The following is a 22950-nucleotide window of genomic DNA, read 5'->3' as shown; positions in this document are numbered from 1 at the left end:
ATTGCTTACATATACAATTTGCCTTATTATTTTCAAATAATGTTCTTTAAATGCGACCAACGACAAAGTTTGAAAAGTTTTTTTTTATATATTGTAAGTGAATTTATTCGGTTTAAACACGAGGACGTTAATTTACTTTAATTCAAAATAATTATCGGATTTATATTTACAAAACAAAAAAAAACTCGTTTCGAGTTTAATTTAATATCTACCGATTCAAAAAAATGATATGAAACCATTATTGCATACTCAACAACACAAGGTCAAAGTATCAATTATTGTCCAAATATTATATAATATATACAAATATATATCGTGTCAATTTGATCAATTTCAAAGAACTCAATTCGTATGTATACATATAACATAAAATGACTTTCAAACAGTGAACAAGTGTAAATATACTATGCTCTATCTTAACTTAAGGAATGACTTTGGTAGTGATTGTTGTTGTATTATAACGAATAAATAAATATTTTCAAAGGTGACGCTGAGAGCAGACATTCAATTTTTGAAATATTCGTGATAAACATTGCAAATATCCTAATAAATACAGAATGAATAATCCTTTGTGAATCGTTTTAAAGTAACCGCTATAAATACTCAATATAATAATAATTTACCGATACTTAAAAACTGGACGTCTGTTCTCAGTCTTATATTATATTCTAACATTTTGTGTTCGCATTATGATTCAACTTAAGCAAAACAAAACGATACATAAAATAGGAATCAAAAACCCTCAAAGTTTTACCTCTAAACCCTCAATTCACCAAAAATAAATAAAAAATTCAACATATATAAACATTGAAAATAATTTTAGAATTTAGTGAACCTTATGGTCATTTAAATTAATCATCATTGTCCATGCCAATCAATTCAGCTTGCAGGCGGCCTTTCGTTCGACAGCAAGCTGTTAAGCACAATATCCTTAGTGCGAGTCGAAATTGAGGGCTAAAAGATATGAGAATGACGATTTTCCAAAAAGAATTTAAAATCCCGAGCCATACGACGCCGAAGTGAAGCATCGGTATCTTAAGCTCCTGATCAGTGAAGTACTCGTAGAGCCTGACGCCTGAATACGGAGCCCAGCTGAGCCAAAACGCTGTGACAAGGATGAAGCTCATCCAATGACTCGGGTTAGAGAGGTTCTCAGCTAGAGCGGTCGCGTATTCCTTATCGTGGATCGGAGCACCGCTATTCAATTTTCTTTTCATGGAGAATATGTAGAAGTAGTTGTACACTATTGAAATAACGCTCGGCCCGAGAACGAGAATGACCAAAGTCGCCGTGTAAGCATACGTCGTTCCCCAATCCAACATACAAATAAAGGTTTCCTTATCGAAATTAGCTTCCTTTTTGTATCCAAGGAGAGGCGGACAACAGAGCATAGCGGCAGATATCCAGGTGAATACCATCCAGCATTGGCTTCGCGTGCGAGTTTGTACCTATATTAATGTAATAATATTGTTACACATATTTCTTTATAAATTATTTGTAAGTGCAATGCTAATCAAAATATGATAAATCTGCAAATTTAATATTTCAAACGATACTTGGCCATTTCATTTATCCAAGACTGAAGTTTGATTGATATCAATATACATTATCGAAACTGCACATAGAATTTTTGAAGAATTCCTGCACAAAAAAAAGAATAAGTTAAAATACGTTTTATTATCAATTGCATTTTCATTGAGTTAACAAAGCTTACGAGACACACATAAACGATATTCGTTTAAGTCCCAATGAACAAGGTGAAACGTATTTAAGCTCCAGTTATAATAATTAACTTAGTATTGGTTTCCTCTCTCATCCATCAATCGATAACATTTTCCAATAGACCTCAAAAATGCATCTGACCTTTTATGATATATTACTTAAAAATAATACGTTTTCAAAAACATATTTTTAAAATGAACCTAGAATTGACCAGTCACTAAATAAATAATATGTAGACCGGTTAACTAGAGCAGGTCACAACTATTGACCAGAAATTAAAGGTAAACGGGTCAACATAAATATATAATTTTAAAATTCTGTAAGTACTGTATTGTTTTCAGGAAACTATTTAAACCATTTATCATGACCTAAACCACTAATCTATCGCTATTCTCCTATTAGACTCAACATCATTACTTTCAAGACATTGAATTATAAACCTTTAGATTTATATTGTAAGTATTAAAAAAGTGTTATATTTTATTGGGATTTATATTTCAATACCTTGATCTTTAAAAACTCATTATAAATTTAATTTTTCACTTGCAGGGCCAATAAATAGAAATTTTAGTTTCTATTGAAACAAAACATCTCTGTCTTGGTTTTAATTCAAATTTAACATGACTAGGACAAATGTGCAGATTGTGCTTATTTATTGTGACATTCTGGCTCTAGATGACAACATTCAAGAATTCTAACTAAACGAAAAGTAATTTAGTATTAGTTTCATTTACATGCAAGGCAAAAGGAAAAATATAAAAGTATGGCATATTAAGGATTTTCTTATATTCATGCAAAAAATGTTCATGATATGTTCATGACAATTACATCTGATTTCTCCATCAATGTAATAAAAGTATGACATGTAATGATTTCAAAATAAGTCTCTGAAAGAACTGTCACAATGCGTCTATATAATCGCTGTTTATATTGCTCTCTAGGAAAATATAAAAATCATTACATTTAATTTGCTTATATTTCAACAACATTTAAATATTTACTATCAGGAAGTAAGCTTGGGCAACTAAGACATTGGCCAGATTATAAAAAAACTATAAACAGACATAAATGAACAGGCCATAAATAAGAGAAGAGGTATTTAGTAAAGAAGAAAATATTGTATTCTACTAAGCTATTTAGTTTAAAAAACTGACTTCATTAATTTGATGGAGACCCGATGTTAACGCCCTGAACAATCTCTTGACGTCAGTAGAACCAGAGCGCCCAGTTTGTGGAAGACGAAAAGTAATAAGAAAAGAGATATCTACCGTCAAACTAACCGTCTCATAACGGAGAGGTTTCCTCACGGCGAGATACCGGTCCACAGAGATCCACATGAATGTGTATACTGAGACGGACCAGAGCGTAACTTCGACATATCCGGCCAATCGACACATGAGGTCTCCAAACATCCATCGGCCAGTGATAGCGGGGTAAACGGATAGAGGGACCACGAAAAGGCCACATAGCAAATCTGCCACTGCCAGCGACAGGAGGTAATAGTTGATAACCTCATTCGATAAACCTGCAAATGGTATTCTTCGATGACAAATGTGTACTATTACTGAAATTAACCAAAAACACAAGTGTCGCTTTCGACTTTGATATGAATGATCTGTGATTCTTATGTACAATACCTTTGAAGTTGAGGAAAGCAGCGATGATAAGAAGGTTTGAAACAACGATGGCCACACCCATAACCGCGATGACGGCGGCTTGTGTGAGCGACTCGAAGGTGGCGAGCGGGCTGTCCGCCACGCTCACCTCCCCGCTTCCCGTTCGCGCACTCAGCACGCGGGACGGCATCGTTATTCTATATAATAAAAAAAAAAACTTACAAACAACGAAGCAAATCGTATCAATTTCTAGCAAAATGTAAAATTTAATTTTTTTTTAAAAGATGCATGTCAAGTTAATTTTCAAGTTACTACATCCCTCATCGAACTCTGCAATTAGAATTGTCATGTACGTACTTTAAAAGTTTATTGCTATGTAAATTTAATATAATGCTATGCTCCTCTAGAGAGGTCTCGATGAAAGCATTTGGGGCTTATTTATATCCACCATGCTACTTTAATCCGAGTTGACGGAGACGCACGAGACAGAATTTCATCCGACACGTGCGGGCTTACTGGGGAGATTTTACTTCACCACTAAGCGGGATTTGAATCATGAAAACAAATTGCATGTTTGTACGAATTTGAATTCACATCTTTGCTCAAAATGTTCAAATTCTAGCCGATTTGGCTTAAGTGTAAATCACTGAAGGCTTTCAATATATTTATATAAATAATTTCATACTAACCATGCAACATATATATATATAAAGTTAGGTCATAAAAATTTCACTGATAAAAAAACACGGTAAATAACCTAACCGGTATGGCAGTTACCCTTTAATCGCCAGTTAGCATACGAAAAACTAATATTTTTAAAAAAATCATCCCTTGAATCCTGTTACGCTATTTCGCAAATATTTTTGTCACTTTTTTTTATTGACAACTTTCATGCACATCGGCAGATTGCAAATCATGCATCGGCCGAAGATTGATTGTCCCACTTGACACAACTATAAGCGATTGAGTGATGAATTCCATTGATATTGATCGATATGTTCCCGTACATAGTCCATTAACCCCAGCTTTAGCGTTTAGAGATTAACAATGCCAATTTAACTGACCTCAATACGGCTGATCATTTACGTCTGGAATTACGTCGATTCATAGGCTATTCTCATCAGTAACTAATAATAGGCATTGTATATTGGTTATGAAGCTATTGTTATCCGCACTATTGTTATGTCAACATCCACGTCACCTGCACTCGCCCAGCGGATAAGCCTTAACATCAATAAGAACTAACAAAGATAGTGTTAGCATTATTAGTCTCGTATGACTTTTATTAGATACGTACACATTCGATATACATGATAATGCTTACTTGTAATTTTCAAGATGTAAGTGCGAAAGTGTCGTTTGTAGCCATCTTCTCAAAACTGCTTCATATCTGCAAACAATATACCTCGTTATTTAAAAAAGGAAATAACACAAACAAAGTAATAAATTAATCAACATTAATATTAAACTTAATTCAATACTTTTTAATGTTATTAGATTTAGTTCGGATTCTTGTACCTGAATATCACTAACACTAATTCAAAAAGTATTTGTTTTAAAAGCCTAAAAACAGATAAGTAGAAATTAGTATCTATCAATATTCATAAATATGATGTTCCCATAATTGTTTTTGACAGCGCACATTCTTAAGGGAGAACATAAGTTCGTGCGGAATATATTAAGGTGCACAAATGTGGGCGCAAATAAATCCATGTTTGTGAGGGAAATAGAAACTGCCTCGCATCTGCACTTTATCTTCCTTCACTCTTATAATCTGATAGAAAAGCTAAAACGATATGACAGCGAATAAGTCAGGAAAAACGGGCGTTTGTGCTTTCCGAGAAGGGGAATTTCTATTCTCGGTACAGGTAACCGACATCGTATAATCGTTATCGTGAACCGATGTACCACTTTCACTATTATGTATTTAAATAAAGTGAAACTAGATGAGTAAAATTGTATTAAATTTGCAGAAAATGTGTTTTATGTTAAATAATTTAAGATAATATAACCTACTTAAATTGCATTCTGTATATTCATGTTATTTATTTTGGCGAGACTAATGCAGTACAGAGTATAAACCGATTAATGTAAAATGTACGTTAATTCATCTCATTATTTGTTGAGAGCAGTAATAAATACGAGTATAGAATTAATTAATCTTAACTCATCATATATTCTTAAGCAGCAATAATTTTAGTTGTTAATAAAACCACTTTCTCATACAATTCATTGATTTTTATTATTGTGTTACAACTTACGATCTGTTTATGTGCGACAGGTCAGCCGCCTCAAGAAACATAATAACTTAGTTACCAACTTTTGTGGTACTGTTGATGATCGATCTCAAACTCAAACTCAAATAACTTTATTCAATATAGAAGCATTACACTTTCTTATTGATGGTCGATTGAAACACTACCACCGGTTCGGAAAAGAAAATACCCTGACCTGAGAAGAAAAACACAGCGAGTTTTTTATTTGTTTGTCTCATATATTATATAAACAGAAGCATTATCAATAGCATCAATAGCATTATCCATCATCGATAGATAGTACATTTAAAATAAATAATGATGATAGCACATTAATTACACTATTTAGATTAGTCAGCAGATTCAATACATAAAGACATAACATCATAGATTGATCCATGTTGGACATGGCTGGGAGCATATTGGTGTGAGGATTGGTTCACCACGATATCCAATCAGGCACCGATAAATAAAAAAAAACTGTGTTTTACATATCACGCTATTTAATCATGTACACTCAGGTCAACGACACTGAATCACTGCAGAATTTTATTTTGATATTGCCGTCAATATATTTATTAAAACATTATTAAATGAATAAAAAATAAAAGTCGAGCAGGTGAACTGCTAATATAATTTGAATAAACAATGAAAATTGACGACGTTCAACGAAATATAGTATCGTAAGTTGAAAGGATCCTCAAACCAGTCCAACGTGTAACAACATTCGGTGAATACACACACAAACTATTATAACTATTAAAATGTTTATTTGGCGAAATAACGAACCAATTAAAATAACAAAGCCATTTCCAAAAAAGATGGACATTTGTTTATAACGCTTTTAAATCGATATTTACACATTGCACCGTTTTATAAAATAAATAGGGAAAATAACTACAACGGCGCTACGGCCGCGAGCGTTTTCCAATAATTGCTACGTCAATTGAAGCGAAGACTCAGCGAACCGTATTTTACTTAAAGGAAACAAACTATTGCATTTGATTAATTTCACAGTTAAAATGTATCGATATATTTAAAGTATTCTAAAAATGTTTTAAAGGTGAATGCACTCAACTAAGTTACCGTTTCACCGTCGGGTGTAGTTCTAAAAACGGAAACGTGTTCGATTCAATCTGCGAAGCTTCTGGCGTCTAGTTTAAGAAACAAATACGTATTTCTTAAATGTTTTCGCTAGATTTGAAGGTATTCTTTTTATTTATTGTTTTATTTAATAATATAAAGCAGAACAGTAAGCGGACGTTCGTACGACGTACGAACAATTATGCTTACTCAAAAAAATTAACTAACTCGTCGTCATGTTTGTACAATAATATTTGTATTTACAATAAAAATTGTATCTATAATCATTTACGATACACCGTAGTAAAAAAACTAAATTATTGTTGGTCTTAAACAATAAAAAATCTAAACAAAGCGGAACCTCAGGACTTTATAAGAGCTTTGTTTTGTTGAGGTACACTCGTACACTCACAGAAGTTAAAATGAATACGATCCGTTGTTACTGAAACTATTGTTAGTAAAACTTTAAACGAAAGTAGTGGAGGTCCCCTTGAACTGATTTTAAGTTGATGCTGGTGACATGTATTGTACTATTTAACCTATTTTCACTTTTAATACTTTTAACCTATTTTTTCGTAATGCAGAATTTGTTTGTTTTTTTCTTTTAACAAAGTTTTGAATATAAATATTTGTTACAAAATACTTAAAGTAATATATTCCTATAAATACTTCAATTAAGATTAATATTCAGTGCGTGTATACTTTCAAAAAGAGTTCAAAATTAAAAATGGATTCTATAAATTAAATGGCATGGTTAATGAATGTATGAACATTTACACAATGTGTTTGTAAATTATTGTCTATGCGTTATTTTGATGAATTAGCTATATTATTGCAATGCTTCATTTAAATTCCGTAGTAACGCACACACACACACACAAATTTTGAAGAATGCTAGCAGAATGTATGCGTTGTATTGCAATTCCGATGTTCTGAGCGAAAAATAAACTAAACAGTAGGAGGCACTAAGATCGTGACTAGCATATAAATTAGAAATGTTATCTCAGTATAGAATCTACGATATCACCATATGTAAATCCCTGCATCCTATGTCACTGTATTATATAGGTACTCGTACTGCTTTATAAAGCTACAGCAAGCTAGCGTAATGGAAATCCCGAAGGACATTAGGACGCTCGATATTAGTATTATATACGATATTTGTATATACGAAGTAAGTACCGAGTTATATTAATAGCAGTTACATCCAATATTCAAATAAATCGTACAGAATACCAAGACAACTTAGACTTATCGATAGCAAGTTAAATTTTATTTCTATGTAAGTGAGTAATCTCCAAACCAATGATAAATATAATTAACTGGTAACAACAGAAAACACATTTTTAATTTCTTGTGTTCTATAACTACGATATCTTACGTGATTGGTACGAAAATAATCAAACATATATATTTACTTTTTGCTTATTTGAAAAATAATTCGATTCAACAGAAGAATTGTTATATTCATATACATGTAAAAAAATAATAATTACACAACTACATAAATAAAATTTTAACAAAAAGAAAAACCGACTTCAAGCAAAACACTATCTTAAAACAAATGAATATGTACTAAAAAGTAATAAAAATAATTGCGTATTCAACATATTTTTAGAGTCCTCCTTAGTAAAATGAAATGAAAAATATTAGACTACTTAAAAGTCGATTTACGATTATATAACGTAGTTATAGTTATTGTTATATTTGGAGCCGGTGTCAGCCACGGTGCCCTTGCCCCAACAATCAAAAGAAAGAAGCGATACCAGCCCCTTGATTGATCCAGTATATTATTGTATAAAAGGTAATTTGTAAAAAACATATTTGTTAAAGTATTCTCGTATTGTTTTTTGATAGATATACTATAGGGTTTTCTTGGCTGACACCGACTCCAAATATAGCAATAATTATAACTACATTATATAATCGTAAATCGACTTTTAAATAGTCTAATATTTTTCATTTCATTTTACTAAGGAGGACTCTAAAAATATGTTGAATACGCAATTATTTTTATTACTTTTTAGTACATATTCATTTGTTTTAAGATAGTGTTTTGCTTGAAGTCGGTTTTTCTTTTTGTTAAAATTTTATTTATTTTTTGATTTTAAGTGAAGCTGATGTAGACTAACAATTTTTTCTTAATATGGATAGATTAAGCGTGTCGTTTATATAAATCAGAAACTACTTCGGGGACAATTTCAAAAGAAACTTTCGAATAAAGCAAAAATAGACTTTCGAAAATGCGGCTTTAATACGTCATGCGGCATAATTTACAAGGTACCCCAGTAAGAAATTCTGCCCCAAAACGCACCCTAACTGTAAGCCGTTTAGGAGTTCCATCACTACTTAGTATAAAACAGAGTCGCTTTCTTTGTCCCTATATCTTTAAAACTACGCCACGGATTTTGATGCGGTTTTTTTTAATAGATAGTTTAATTCAAGGGGAAGGTTTGTGTATATAATACATGAACAATATATAGTAAAGAAACACAGACAATTTTAGAAATTTGCAATGTGATATCGTAAATAAACAAATTCTGTAGTCTATTTATTAGTATCAGTATTGCACCCGTGCGAAGCCGCGGTGGGTAGCTAGTTGATTATAATATTCGACTATGATAATTACAGAATCATACTCACATTACGGAAGGTGACTTAAATATCCAAATAACCTATAAATAAAAAATTCGACCGAGTATTGCTAACGTGCTCCTCAGAATAGTTCTGTTCCCTTCCGTTCCCTTACTTTGTCATGGATCCTATGCTCAGAACCTTACCAAACTTTCACCAAACTACCCTTGAAATATATATTTTATAATAAAAAAAGAATCATCAAAATTGGTTCACGTGATTTTCAGTTATTCACCTATTTGTCGCGCATATACATAAAGCAAATTTAAGACTTATGTCGTTTTCATACGGATACCATCATCGGAAAAAAATAAAATTAAAATGGGACCCCAAGGGAAGCACTACCTTTCAAACAAAAAAACAATTATCAAAATCGGTCCACCCAGTAAAAAATTATGAGGTACCAAACATAAAAAAAAAAAAAATACAGACGAATTGATAACCTCCTCCTTTTTGAAGTCGGTTGAAAATTGTATTAAACGCAATTCAATGACATTTTATTTCAACTCTTTCGAATTTCACTACGGAAGTATTATCCGTCGTGTTTTAATTAATTAAAAAACACGACGATAATATTTTCTATTAATTAATCATGTATTAAGCTGTCGTGTAAAATTGTATTGAAAATTTCTGGTACCTACTTCTGATTTTCCATAACACAAGTGCTTTAGCTACTTACATTGGGATCAGAATAGTGTATGTGATGTTGTCCAATGTATATTTATTTTATTATTAATTAGAAATATGAAAATAATATAATATAATATAAAAATTAGATGTAGGGAGGAGGAAGTGTCCAAGATAATATTGTAGAAATTATTTGCTTCAAGATAGTTCAAGACCGCTAAGGTGCTAGATAAAATTCATTGTTTAGATTCCTATCTAAATAAAATATTTATTACTACAGGAATACGTGCACATGCAACAGCTTGCAACATTGTTTTTAATTTAAATCAATGTAAATCCTGCATAATATAAATGTATTAATGTTACTCTCTAATAAAAACCAATGATTTAAATGAAAATTTAAGGAAAAATAAAAGTCTTGGTCCCATCGAGTGGCATGTATATTTCTATACGAGACTATTACCTATACATATGTTACGTCTATTTTCAAGGGGTGAATGTCATTGAATATCGCCATGATGTAAAATCGATTGAATATCTTCTCGAGATAGCTTATAATGAAGATTAAATCGATGATAGCGAGAATAAAAACGCTAAAGAAAAACCGAAATGAGATTGATTAATTTATTAATCATCTTTTATGCATTCTTAGTAACACCCGTGGCAGACTCACATGTAATATTTGAATAATATATATCTAATCTATTTATCCACTCTGTTATAATATGACTGTACTGCTTTAGTAATTCGAAATTAATTCGAAAAAAAAACAGATAAATGTTATCTGTTTTTTTTTTCGAATTAATCAACAATCATTGGATTATTTTAGACAATTGACACAAAACTTTAATGAGTTATACTCAAACCTCCTTGGACGAATTTCTGCGTCGATGTTGAAAGCTATCCAATAATTATCTTTAACGTTTGTAATATACTTTAACAAATCAATAATGTGTTGAAAAAATACTAAAAATTAAAATGAGATGACAAAATGCATACGAAAACAGATTTATCAATAAATTCAGATTATTCTGATTTACGTGTTTTATCGGTCCGCAATAGTCTGAAAAACGGCATTTCAATATATTTTACCTTTATAAATAGAATTTATATTTCCGTAGAGCCGCGTGTGCTTTCCCTTTCGGTATCAGTGAAAGCGATCTATTTCTTAGAATGTATTTCGATGTTGGATAGTAGGTTTTCACAAATATTAATGTATTATTCAAATACGACCACAATTATAACACATATCGTATTCGTGTTTTCATAACTTAGTTATATAAATACAAACTATTAAAAATCCTTACTTATAAATAAATTATTCGATTCATCGATCAAACACATCGATTTAATCGAATAGACTAATTAATTAATAAAAATAATTTTAGAAATTTAATAATAGACTCAGTTAAATCGACACATTAATAATTTTCTTTTAGTTCCCGAAGATCAAATAACTTAACCGATAATCATTTAAAAATTATAAAATTTAATCATGAAGCAAATTCACTGTGTGTTGTTCTATAGGATGAATTATACGGAGACCTATGTATGTAGGCGTACCCTCAACCACAGTATTGATCCAAAACCGCGGCACTTTCTGGCGCAGAAATATTTAGGGCATTTTAAGCGCATATCTTCTTGCCAAATAGTATTTCATATTATCCCAATAAAATCTATTTAATATTTGAATACTATGATATCATAATCTGTTAATATAAAAATGACTTTTTAATAAATTCATGGGATTACTTTAAAATTTAAAGTCATCATTTCATTTCTTATGTATAGTATATATATAGAAATAAAAACACGATATTTGATAGTTAAAATTGCTTCGTAAATATTCGTAAACTGCTCATATCCGTAAGAACCTTTAAAATGAAATGAAATAATTACAGTAAATTTTAGTACATAATATCAGTACAAAAGCTACATTTTAATTTAAATAACACAGTTACGCATATATATATGTAAATAGAGTCGGTTCTTGTTTTAATGGTAATCGAATATTATTTGGGGGCTATTCTTTAATATTCAATACACACTATACATATACACTATTACACTCTACATTACTGCAACACCTTTAGATCACTTAATAAACGAAGATGTATAAATAATTAATTGTCTCTTGTAAAAATCTACTTAATTAACTTAACAAATTTTTGAAATGCCCGGCTAACATACAATGCACAATTGCACAGCCTAATCCGTTGAGTCTAATAGGATGTATTTTTGCACAGGAATTATTTATGGAATGTAGGCAAGCTCTACGAAATAATTTCACTATCTAAGGAGATTAAATGGAGGACGAAAGTTTTCTATGGAAATTCACCATATCTGATATTCATCTTTTGGGTTTTGATATTTAGGCTTCAATAAATCATTAAATGAAAGTCTATAGTGAAGAATAAATAAAGAGTACTTATAGTGTTCTAACGTTTTTACCCGTTGAGGGTGGAATTTAGGATGAGATTTTGTATGTTGGTACACCGTTTTTGAAAAATAATATTAAACCTCGTAATTATAGGTAGAAGTTACACATAAGTACTTTTGAAATTACATCCCTTAATGAAATAAAAACGGGGATGTAAGTTTGCATGGAAGTTTGGCATTTTTTAAGTAAGATATAGTTCATATATATCGGTGTTTAAGAATCCATTTATATTATAAAAACAGTCTTCGGATCTTACTCAAAAATTATAAGTATAACTAATCAGTTGATTATGGGGATGTAAAGTGCATGAAATTTCTCGCAATACAAACAATAAATTAAAAATGTATTCCACTGTAATTGATGTATTTTATTTTGTAACTCAAAAACATATTTTAGTTTATTTAGGCTTAGTTATTTATACCTTTAACTATTTTATATCGTTAAAAGTATAAATGTGACTAAAATTTAGGACAAAATATATTATAATAAAATCTACTAAAATCTTAAATATTTTTATTCATATTTTTTTTTCGTATGAAACAATATTTAGAAACAGCTTTCTTCAATCAGTAATAATTTCGTTGCTATGTTTATGTAATGTTAGCATTGAATGTGAAGCCATACTTTCGCGCGGTATATTTAAAGTATTTTTTCTGTAGTATTTACCGTCACGATTTTGCAAATAAAATAAAGTAAAAATATCATTTATTACATCATGAAAAATAATAATTAACTTAAAAAAAGAGAACAAATTTTCTTATTAACAAAACAATTAAAATAGTATAATCTCTGGCCATTATTTTAAACAACTCTTGTCTCATAAAAACAATAATATTTTACATAAAATACATTTATCGAATACTGAGAGGCTAATTCAAGAGAAAATTTAAAACCTAATAAAGATTAAAGATTTCTAAAATATTTTGTTCTTTAAAGATTTATCGACAATGGATTACTATGGGTTAATGGAATGAGGTTAAAGTCTCAGTTTATTGCAACACGACAGGCTGCCCGTAATCGTTGCTTTAAGCATTAACACGACATCACGGTCTATAAAATATTTCTTACTAAACGTAAATTTTTCTAGATAGTAAACGATATAATGCCAACAAGTTGCGATGGCCTTAATATTCTGCTTATTTTGGTTTTAGGGCGGCTTTCGGCATATTCAGACGGCTTACCGAACATTCAAAGTCGAATATATGGTAAAAATTGGGACATAATTCCTTTAAAAAGTTCATTCCGTGCATGTCTAGTTGTGTTGTTGCGTTGTGAGACAATCCTAACGATTCTGTTAATAAAAGCATATTGAGGCATTAAATTTATATTGAATTCTATCTAGAGAAAAAATTTAAGTTGCTTACACTTAAAATACATTCCACGGAAAGCACGAACTAAATTTTACGCGGTCAAGATTTATACAATAACTAGTATCAGTTCATTTTTGTGTATATTTAAGCATTTAATGCTATTCATTTTTATGTAAATACAAGATAAAGTGTTCGTTTCGTTTAACAAAAAACTATAGTAACTATAAATATAGTAGCTATATTTCACAGGAAGCTAAATGTCAGAAACAGGCCCAGCGACTAAGATAAGGTATTATATCCCAATTTCAACTTCTAATACAATACCATACCTTGATTGATCCAGCCACCTCGAAGTCGAAAATTTGATTGACGAACATTTTTAACGAAATCTTATTACGCCTAATTCGTATTCAAATCAACCACTCTAACGATAGAAACAGCTACAGAAATTTATTTGTTATAGAAACCGTATTCTGTTAAATAATAATTCTCAAAGATAAATAAAGCTTACGAGTATATAAAGGTCTTATACTTTGATTGTATAACGTGTCTTATACATGACAAAGTGTTACAATGACGTATTTAAATATGAAAGGAGCCTTATGTACGTATTTAATATCTCACACATTTGTCGATTGTAATCGAGAGAACTTTGTTCATGCATATAATGTAATGTAATACATAATTTATAATAATAATATTTTTAATAATTTATTTCATTACGAATTTTGTACATTTTAAGATAATATGAATAAATAGTCAGCCATAATATTTTCTTATTGTTAGTTTTATTCATGTAATATTAAATATATTATGTAAATAGTATACAGCTGATGCATATTTTTGCAAAGAAGTATAGTTTAAGGGCCGGAGAAACAAGCTATATTTAGTACCGAAAAACGCACGAAAGCAAAACACGGTTTGATTTTAGGAAGAAAAATCACTAAAAATCAGCCTCACAACCAACACTTTTTATAAGTACAAAGTATAAATTTTAAATAATTTTTATTCAAACTATATAAAAAGAAAAAAACAATTGGTTTAATTTTATATGATATGATATGCTTTCTACAGTTCATATTGTTTTTATATAAAATTTTACCGAATAACAGCATTCTGATTCTGTGTCTATTCACAGATCTCAGTCGTGTAATGTTGACATTTTTACAGCTATTTTGTTTCACATTATGATTATTTTTTCTGTGATTTTTTGGCACAAATAAAAGACACAAAGAAAAAAAATATTATTACATATTTTAATAATTATATAGGCTGTAACACTAACTCATGTTCTAAAGTGAATTTAAATATTTTGTTAAAGATTTCTTTTATTCCACTTTTTAAATTTGAAGTCAAACCTATGAAACATGTATTGTGGTTAATTATGAAGATTGAGTTTTCTAAGGTATTCAACAGCTTCTATCCTTTTAAATTTTAACATTATCCTACAAGTAAACGTAAACGTTTTACTTTCATAATAAATAATAAAATTTTAATTAGTTTTACCAATAATTTTTTTTATTTCAAAAGTAACATGTTAAATAACGGAGAAATCAGTTATATTGAGATTTTTAGTTTGTATGTATGTGTAAATACAACAAATACATGTGTTTGTAACACATAAATAACAACTTCAATTGAGCTTGAAAACTTTTTAAAAAAAATAACGCTTAAAATTTTACGATTTGCCGAGGTAAGACATTATTATAGGTATATTTACTTTTTTATATAAGTGAAACTTCAATGAAAAATGTACATGTATTGTAGAAACTGGTTTAAATTGTAATCATAACAATTTGTCCACAACATAATTGTGTTATCACAGAGAACGATTCTTGGGTTGCACGTAAATTAATATATTTTCCAGAGTATTCATTCCAAGGATAAAGTTTAATTACAATTTTAATATGTACTAAGAACATTTATCTTAATAAGAATAAATAATGAAATAGAGATAATCGCTTCGCACATGACCTGCAGGTTTTTACTCTGTAATTGTCGGCAATTGTTAATTAGAGTATGCTTTAAATAATAAACACAAGCTTTGAGATATTTATCTGTAGTCCTGTTGAAATTTTACGTTTTTCTATAACATTAATTTGATTGACACGTTAGGCATGTAGGTACAAAATATTTACAATTTTTACATTCAATGCGTTGTTGATTGTGCCTGTTACCTCGCAGACAAAAATAGCGTCTTCTATTATTGAAAACCACATCAAAATTCGTTTCAAGAAGTGATTTAAAAGAAGTCATTTTAGATACAGACAGGGGTGGCTACTTGTATCGACGATTTTGATAAACAAACAATCGATACATGCATATCATTGACTATTTTTGGCTTGGAGTATGAATAATATTTTTTTTTACTATAATTGCAGTGAAAATTGAAATGCAATAATAGTTTAACGTTTGAACATAGTAAGGGAAAGTACGTCAGCATCCAAACGTGCATTAAAACTTATATAGCACAAGCGGTTTTAGACGGACTGAAGTTCTGACTGAACTTCATTCATTTAGAAAGCGGACGGAAAGTAAACAGCTTTTAAAAAATAAAAGAAAAAAATGTTTACGCTCCGTTTCAATAGAAGTCGTAGCGGACTTAAACAAAAGGACGCGAAAAGGTATCTATCTATATTTAAAACATCTTAATATGACATTTTATTTATTATACTTACTTTAATTAAAAAAAAAATACAAGTACAATAACAGTTCACCCATATTTCAACTCATATTTTTATAAAAGTTATATTAATTAAAATGACGTAGTAAAAATAACATATTGAAACGGAACGACATTGTACTCAAAGCTATTTATACTGTATTGCTCTCCAATTAACAAAATACATAATATATTTTCGAAAGCAATTATATACAGTCCATTTAAATTTTCGTTGTTCATATATAACAACACGCATTCGCTTCGCTAGCATCACATGTAAATAACATTCGCTATACTACACGTTGCAATAAAATAAATCAAGCACTAATACAAAGGTAAAAATAAATATACAAAGAGATTTTAATACAAAAATTTAAAGCTATGTCATACTATGGCCTGCAACCAACAATTCTTAAAAAAAAAAAACTAAAACAGAATATTGCTAGTAAAATTTTTCGAAAACGTTCAATTAGTCTAATATTCATCAAACATGGTGTTACATAACTTTCATTCCTAAATAAGAGGAAAAAGTAAATAATTCAAATCTACTGGTTGCTTTTTTAATTCATAACACTACAATTCTCGTTTCGTTGCGTAGTTTGTAAAACTAGAACTTATAATAACTTAATACTTTCTTTGAATATTCCATATTACAGCCTTCAAAAACTGCTCCTTTGCGCAGATATCGATGGCGTATCTATAATAAATTAATGGTGTGTGGACAAATAATATTATGCAAACGATAAAACAAACGTTATCACGGACAAAACTTGCTAATATTTACTGAAATAAATACTTTTATTCTATTGTCATACATATAAGTATTTTATAACGATAAAATATCACTTCTCATAAGTTTGTTATTAAACTGATGCCTTAAACGTTTGGCAAAAAAGACAAATTTTCCTGTTGCTATCTCTTTCCCACGTTTAAATTACGAACTTTTCATTCCTCAATCGATAACACCAACCGAAGAGTAGAAGGTTATATTTACAGGCCTCTCAGTCAATCAAAACTCTTCAATGAGAATGTTATAAAAAGCTACTGCTCTGTAAAACATTATTATAATTATAACGCATAATTTTGTATATTACGAAAAGAAAATTGTGTAGTATTGAAAAAATCACTTATCAGTAAACACTTTGTTTTCGTGATGAAAAAGGACCAAATTAGATAAAATTTGATTAGTCAAATCTCATACCGAATAATTATTGGAAAATAAAATTAACAAGAGTTTTCTTTATAATTTTGTATTGAAATAATAAGTTCTACTCCATACCACATCACCAACGACGTTTCACGTTTCAATAACATGTTATTTTTTCAGAAAGTTAGGCGTCAAGTTATTGTAATACGTAATGTTATTAATTAACTCACGTCACTTCATAAACACATATTAACTGGTAAATAACACAAAAAAATAAATACGTACCGTATCTACGTGTAGACTACGCGAGCGTCGTGTTAAGGGCGCGGGGATAATGTGACGTGGTCTCGGGTTAGAGCGTCTTGTTATTCTAAGGGGGGACGCGCGCGGCGCACATACAGGAGTCAAGGTCGAACCGAGGAGCTCCGCTAGCGGCCGGACGCCCCAAGGTTAGCATGCCCCTTCTACAATCGATATACATTAAAAACACAAGCCCTCACTGCCATGACAGCAAATTGCACCCTCTGTGGAATTTTCATTCTACCACCCTAACATGTTCTATTATGAATGTACCTACTGATTTTCTTAAACTTAAATGTAATCTACAATACTATATAAGCAAACATTAAGGTAATGTTATTATGTCATTATACCCTATTTCAATCTAATATTAATAAAATTAAAGGATTCTTATAATTTGTATTTTATAAACTCGATTTTATTGATAGAGATATGTTGCAATCTTACGATTTCGTTGAAGAAAATAGAACAAATCCTAATCCTTCGATATATCCGAAGAACACGCCCTGCACAACTCGCAGTGCAAAAAGTTAATGTATCGTAAATTATTGTGCACTAGTTTCCAGAAATCCACGGATAATAACTGATATTTATTTCAAATAGAAAATATGGAATTAAAACGTTAATAAAAATAAAATAATTTCAAAATGTATTTTAACAATTTAGGTCAGAAATATAACACAAAAAGAATGAATGCACGTGTGTGCATGGCTCAGCTGCAATCCATTAAAAACGGTGCAGGAAATTTGAATAAAGCCATGGCAAAACCTCCAAAAAAAACGAAACTCAATCATATAACTGACGCACGTGATACGGACGGTATCAAAGCTATCAAGGTTATAAAAGATTTGGGTCAAATATGTAACATCAAACAGATTAAAACTCGAGCCGAAATAAAGCCGTCGATACTTTCAATATTTTAAATAATAGAACATACACATTTTGTACATGAGTAACATATTAATTTATCTTATCAGGAAATTAATTTTCATTTTAATTTTTATTATTTAATTTATAAAGTGATTGTACATTTTGTAAAGTACCTTTTAATCTCCAACACAGTTTGTATAGCTTTAAATATATTTATTATTATTATGTATCAATTATATATGTATTATATTATTAAGTTTTTTATTCACTTTCGTGGTATTTCTTAGTACATTTTCCGTATAAAATATGATATACAGAAAACTAATTCATAATGTTTTGAAATTCGTCCAATCTAACCTTATAGTATGTAGAATTATTATTGATTTTTTTCTCGCACGCGGCCATCTGTAATAAGCCTATTTTAAACCAATATACAAGTTTAGATTTACGTTCGTCGTATATTTATTTATTTATATACTTAAAACTTTGCTTATAAATAAATTACTAAAATAAATTGTAATTTTAAAATAGAAAACTATTAAAAGAATAAAACATAATTTTATTTATAAGTACATTGTCACATTGTGTACATTGTTGCATAAATATATATTATTCAATACAGCTAATTATTAAATATTTTCATATGAATTGTACATTTAAATCCCATTGCTTGTATACATTTTACTACGAAAAGTATTTACCGCGATATTGTACGATATTAAACGATAATGGCTCAAATAAAAAATATTACCTACTTGTCACCAGTGATTTATTTTAATATTACGAGTTATCAAATTATTAATTTAAATATTGTTTATTTAAATATATTTTAGCTTTTACGTAAAGTCGTTATATTATTAAGAGAATTTTCAATAGAACATTACCATGTTCATCAAATAAGTATTTTTATTTAAACATAATTGTTTACACGAAAAATAATAACGGAAATATTAAAGTTCCAGTCAAAGGATAAGAAGGTGAAATATTATAATAATAACATAGGTTAAGTAAGTAAATGCGCTTTAAATATATAACAAATTTATTGGTTAACGAAAAATTGTTACTCACAATTTTATCTGACAGTTTCAATGAATACTCATAATAGAGATTACGTACCGTACCATCTCTAGTATTAATTTAAGTTCTTTTTAAATCGATGACGATTATAAACTACTACATCTATCTCTACGTAACGTAAATGATACGATAGACACGAATTGGGAATTAAATCCCCACCAAGCTATTTCATATATTAAAAATTACAAGCAATTATGAAAATTAAAAAAAACGCTTTGTCTCTTTCGCTGGTTCAGTACGACTGTCAATAAGTACGATTATTGAATACAGTACGACATTTTTTATCAAAAACTTAATGCTACAAAATTTACATGAAAGTGTTCGGCGACGAAAAAGGTTATAACAAAATATTAAATTCATTCATAGAAATGAGAATACAAAAAAGTATTAACGATCAAAGCTAATACGGAATGTTTTTCATATGTATTCGTAGACAACGAATTTCAATTGACGCCGCGTACATACAATTCAAACGACGCCCATGTGAAGAAATAACATGACGGAACAACAAAGTTAACAAAATATATTAATCACTTATTCTTTCATATACGTACAAAAAACGCTTAAAAAATAATCATCATTATTCTGCACATTTCATAATTAACCGTATATATAGTAAATTGACAGTCGCAAAGATCCAAATAGTGTATATTATATTTAAAAACACATAAATAATATAAAAAAATAAAGTTCGCAATTTCATAAACTAAATATGAACTAGTTCAAAAACTTTTAAATTAGCTAAAACTTACCCGCGTCATAGCCAGTCCGCGTGAACCAAGTGGCGTAGCAAGTTGCGTAGACGAGTAGTTCTCTGGGGCGAGGGATCGCGGGTACGGACAGCGGTGCTCTACCACTGCAGAGGCGAAAGCGCGCGCACTCCTCGCGCCCCTCCACGATCGCAATGCCGCTCTCACCATCGATTCATCGTTTAGCTACTGTTTATCACTAAAAGTACAGCCTATTACGAATTAGGTCACTTATATCCATAACTATCGTAGAATTAATCGTGAGAAAGTCATGAGAATTAACCCTTACTATGTCAAGGAATTTAAGAGAGAACGTAAAGAAATTTCTTAAGATTCCTCTACTTTTAATAGTGTATTAATATATCTTTGTTTTTAAAAAGTTTGATAATAACCTTTAACCTCATTCCGAACTTTTATTTGTACATTATTATGTACAAATAAAAGGAATGCTGAATTAAAGAGCAAAATATAAGTAAGTATTTTGTATACAATCTGTGTCTAGTACATCTTTATTTTCATAAATGGATTTTTAATACATTCTAATTTTCAAATTAAAATATAATATAATCCTTTTGTAGATAAGGCTTTGTTAATATTATGTTATTCAAGTAAACTCAAATTTATATTATTTATATCTATGGGCCGCGTGGGCTACGATGGTTAATGCCAAGCCTTCACTTTAGCTAAACATTTTAATTTTCTTTATACAATTTCATACAAATTTCTCATTTCTCTTTGACAACCACACGAAGCTTAGTCGTCGTTACCACAGACTAAACTAAACCAAATCTCGCCTTCTATACCCATTGTTTGTAGAGAGGATTAATTAATGCTTAATTCTGCTCGATAGTATTTAGATGCACTCATGTGAATAATACGATGCTTCGTTAATAATTATAATCGATGTATATGAATACTAGGCAACCAAGGCAAGTGTAGGTTACGTTCAAGTGAAATTCTCTCTTTTTTTACCTCTCTCTAACAATTCGATCGGGCGGCAAATTCTACATGATTGGAAAATTGAGGCACAGGCCGAGGCCTTTTCCGCGGAACCTAAACCAAGAAATAGCGCAGAGATTATATTCAGTACTTTATCGTTAGCTGCGATGGTAGATACTGAAAACTTATCGAGAAAGAATTTAGCAATCACCCTACTTTCTGCTTTTATCTTCAATTATTACTTACAAAAATAATAAAAAGGCATTTAAAAAATAATCATAACTTATTGCATTTTATACTTCTTACAAACAACAATTCAAAATATTTGTACCGTATAATATTGTTTATAAAGGTAAATAATAATATAATACCAATAGTGCATCGCCTTTTATGAATTTATTTATTAATTCCAAGCGTTCTGTTTTATTATTTTCGTTAGTCATCGATTTACAAAAAGCGAACTCTTTATTAACGACTTTATCCTCCTATTGTCCTATTGTCCTCACGAATAGCATTCCGAATGAAATACCTATATATATGATATTGACTGGAAGCTTATATTAATTTATATACGAGTTTATATTAATTTGAATAACGATAAAGTGAATAGTAAGAATTAATGTGTCGTTGCTGTACGATCGCTGCCTATTAACCTTTTTGTGTCATGACCGTATTTTTCAGCAACAAAGGCTCAACCAGCATCTAGCCTAAGCCTTTAAGCCTAAGCAGATAACGTTATGGTCGACAGAACAAGCCAGAATTTTTACCGTGAAAACCCAGCATAATATACATAGTAGAATAAAAAACATTTTATAATATTTATAAAATAAAACGCACGTTTAAATAATATACAAACATATATAATTGAAACAATCGACACCACCCTTTTTTATATAACGATGTGGATGTTTTGATTTTAGACATCTACTTTTGATTCTTACTATTGTCTGTCTACTGCGCGAATGGTTTGAAACATTAGGTATACAAAAAAGTAATATAAGACTTTTCTTATTAAATATTTCATACTTCTGGTATCGAGCTTGCTTAGCTAAAAGACTGAGTCTAACAGTTCCATGAGAAAAAGTGTTACCAGTATCTTAGATACGTTTTCAACCGACAAACTTTTGGACGACGTATGATTTGTATTTCATAATAATTAAATCCATTTTAGACTCACTGAATAATAATCAATGTTATGGTTCAAATATTAATAATATAAATTATAGCGCTTATCCGCAATATGAATGATTGACGTATGCGAAATTAATTCATCGGTTAGCTGTCACCAGGCTGTGTCCAACTTGGCACTGCTATATTAAGCCCGAGTGTACATCTAACAATATCAGTTAAAATATCTAAATTTTAATTTTGATACCTCGATAAATGTTTTGTAAAAAAAATATGTAAGACGTCATTGATTATTCAATTTTTCTTCGACGACCTTCGAATTTTCTATTTGATATTAATTTATTCAACTATTTTAATTTTAGGTACCTTCATTTAATTATATATTATTTTG

The 22950-nt window shown here is 29.9% G+C and overlaps 1 protein-coding gene across 3 annotated transcripts; it reads right to left on the bottom strand.

Moving 5' to 3' along the window:
• Window positions 1-17: 17 nt before the first annotated feature.
• LOC124543165 (G-protein coupled receptor 52) lies at window positions 18-20582 on the bottom strand. 3 transcript variants are annotated; one of them, XM_047121236.1, is made up of 5 exons: window positions 20496-20582; window positions 4663-4728; window positions 3360-3535; window positions 2991-3247; window positions 18-1448 (listed from the first exon to the last, which is right to left on the bottom strand). In XM_047121236.1, exons 3-5 carry the CDS (start codon window positions 3526-3528, stop codon window positions 852-854), a joined length of 1023 nt encoding a protein of 340 aa, XP_046977192.1. In that variant the 5' UTR covers window positions 3529-3535; window positions 4663-4728; window positions 20496-20582; the 3' UTR covers window positions 18-851. The 3 variants fall into 3 exon arrangements, with proteins under 3 accessions (XP_046977192.1, XP_046977194.1, XP_046977193.1); XM_047121238.1 differs by having other exon boundaries at window positions 3003-3247; XM_047121237.1 differs by lacking the exon at window positions 20496-20582 and adding an exon at window positions 17782-17943.
• Window positions 20583-22950: the final 2368 nt, after the last annotated feature.

This window comes from Vanessa cardui, chromosome Z (assembly GCF_905220365.1).
Source record: "Vanessa cardui chromosome Z, ilVanCard2.1, whole genome shotgun sequence".
Taxonomy (NCBI): domain Eukaryota; kingdom Metazoa; phylum Arthropoda; class Insecta; order Lepidoptera; family Nymphalidae; genus Vanessa; species Vanessa cardui.
Note: the sequence above shows the minus strand (reverse complement) of the source record. Positions and strands in the feature narration are given on the sequence as shown.

Bases quoted from the DNA above. Each gene is read 5' to 3' on its own strand.
- LOC124543165 (XM_047121236.1), bottom strand. From the start codon at position 3,528: ATGCCGTCCCGCGTGCTGAGTGCGCGAACGGGAAGCGGGGAGGTGAGC. The intron at 3,248-3,359 runs GTATTGTACATA...TACCATTTGCAG, and splicing joins TGCTTTCCTCAACTTCAAAG to GTTTATCGAATGAGGTTATC. The intron at 1,449-2,990 runs GTAGATATCTCT...ACATTAATATAG, and splicing joins ATGAGACGGTTAGTTTGACG to GTACAAACTCGCACGCGAAG.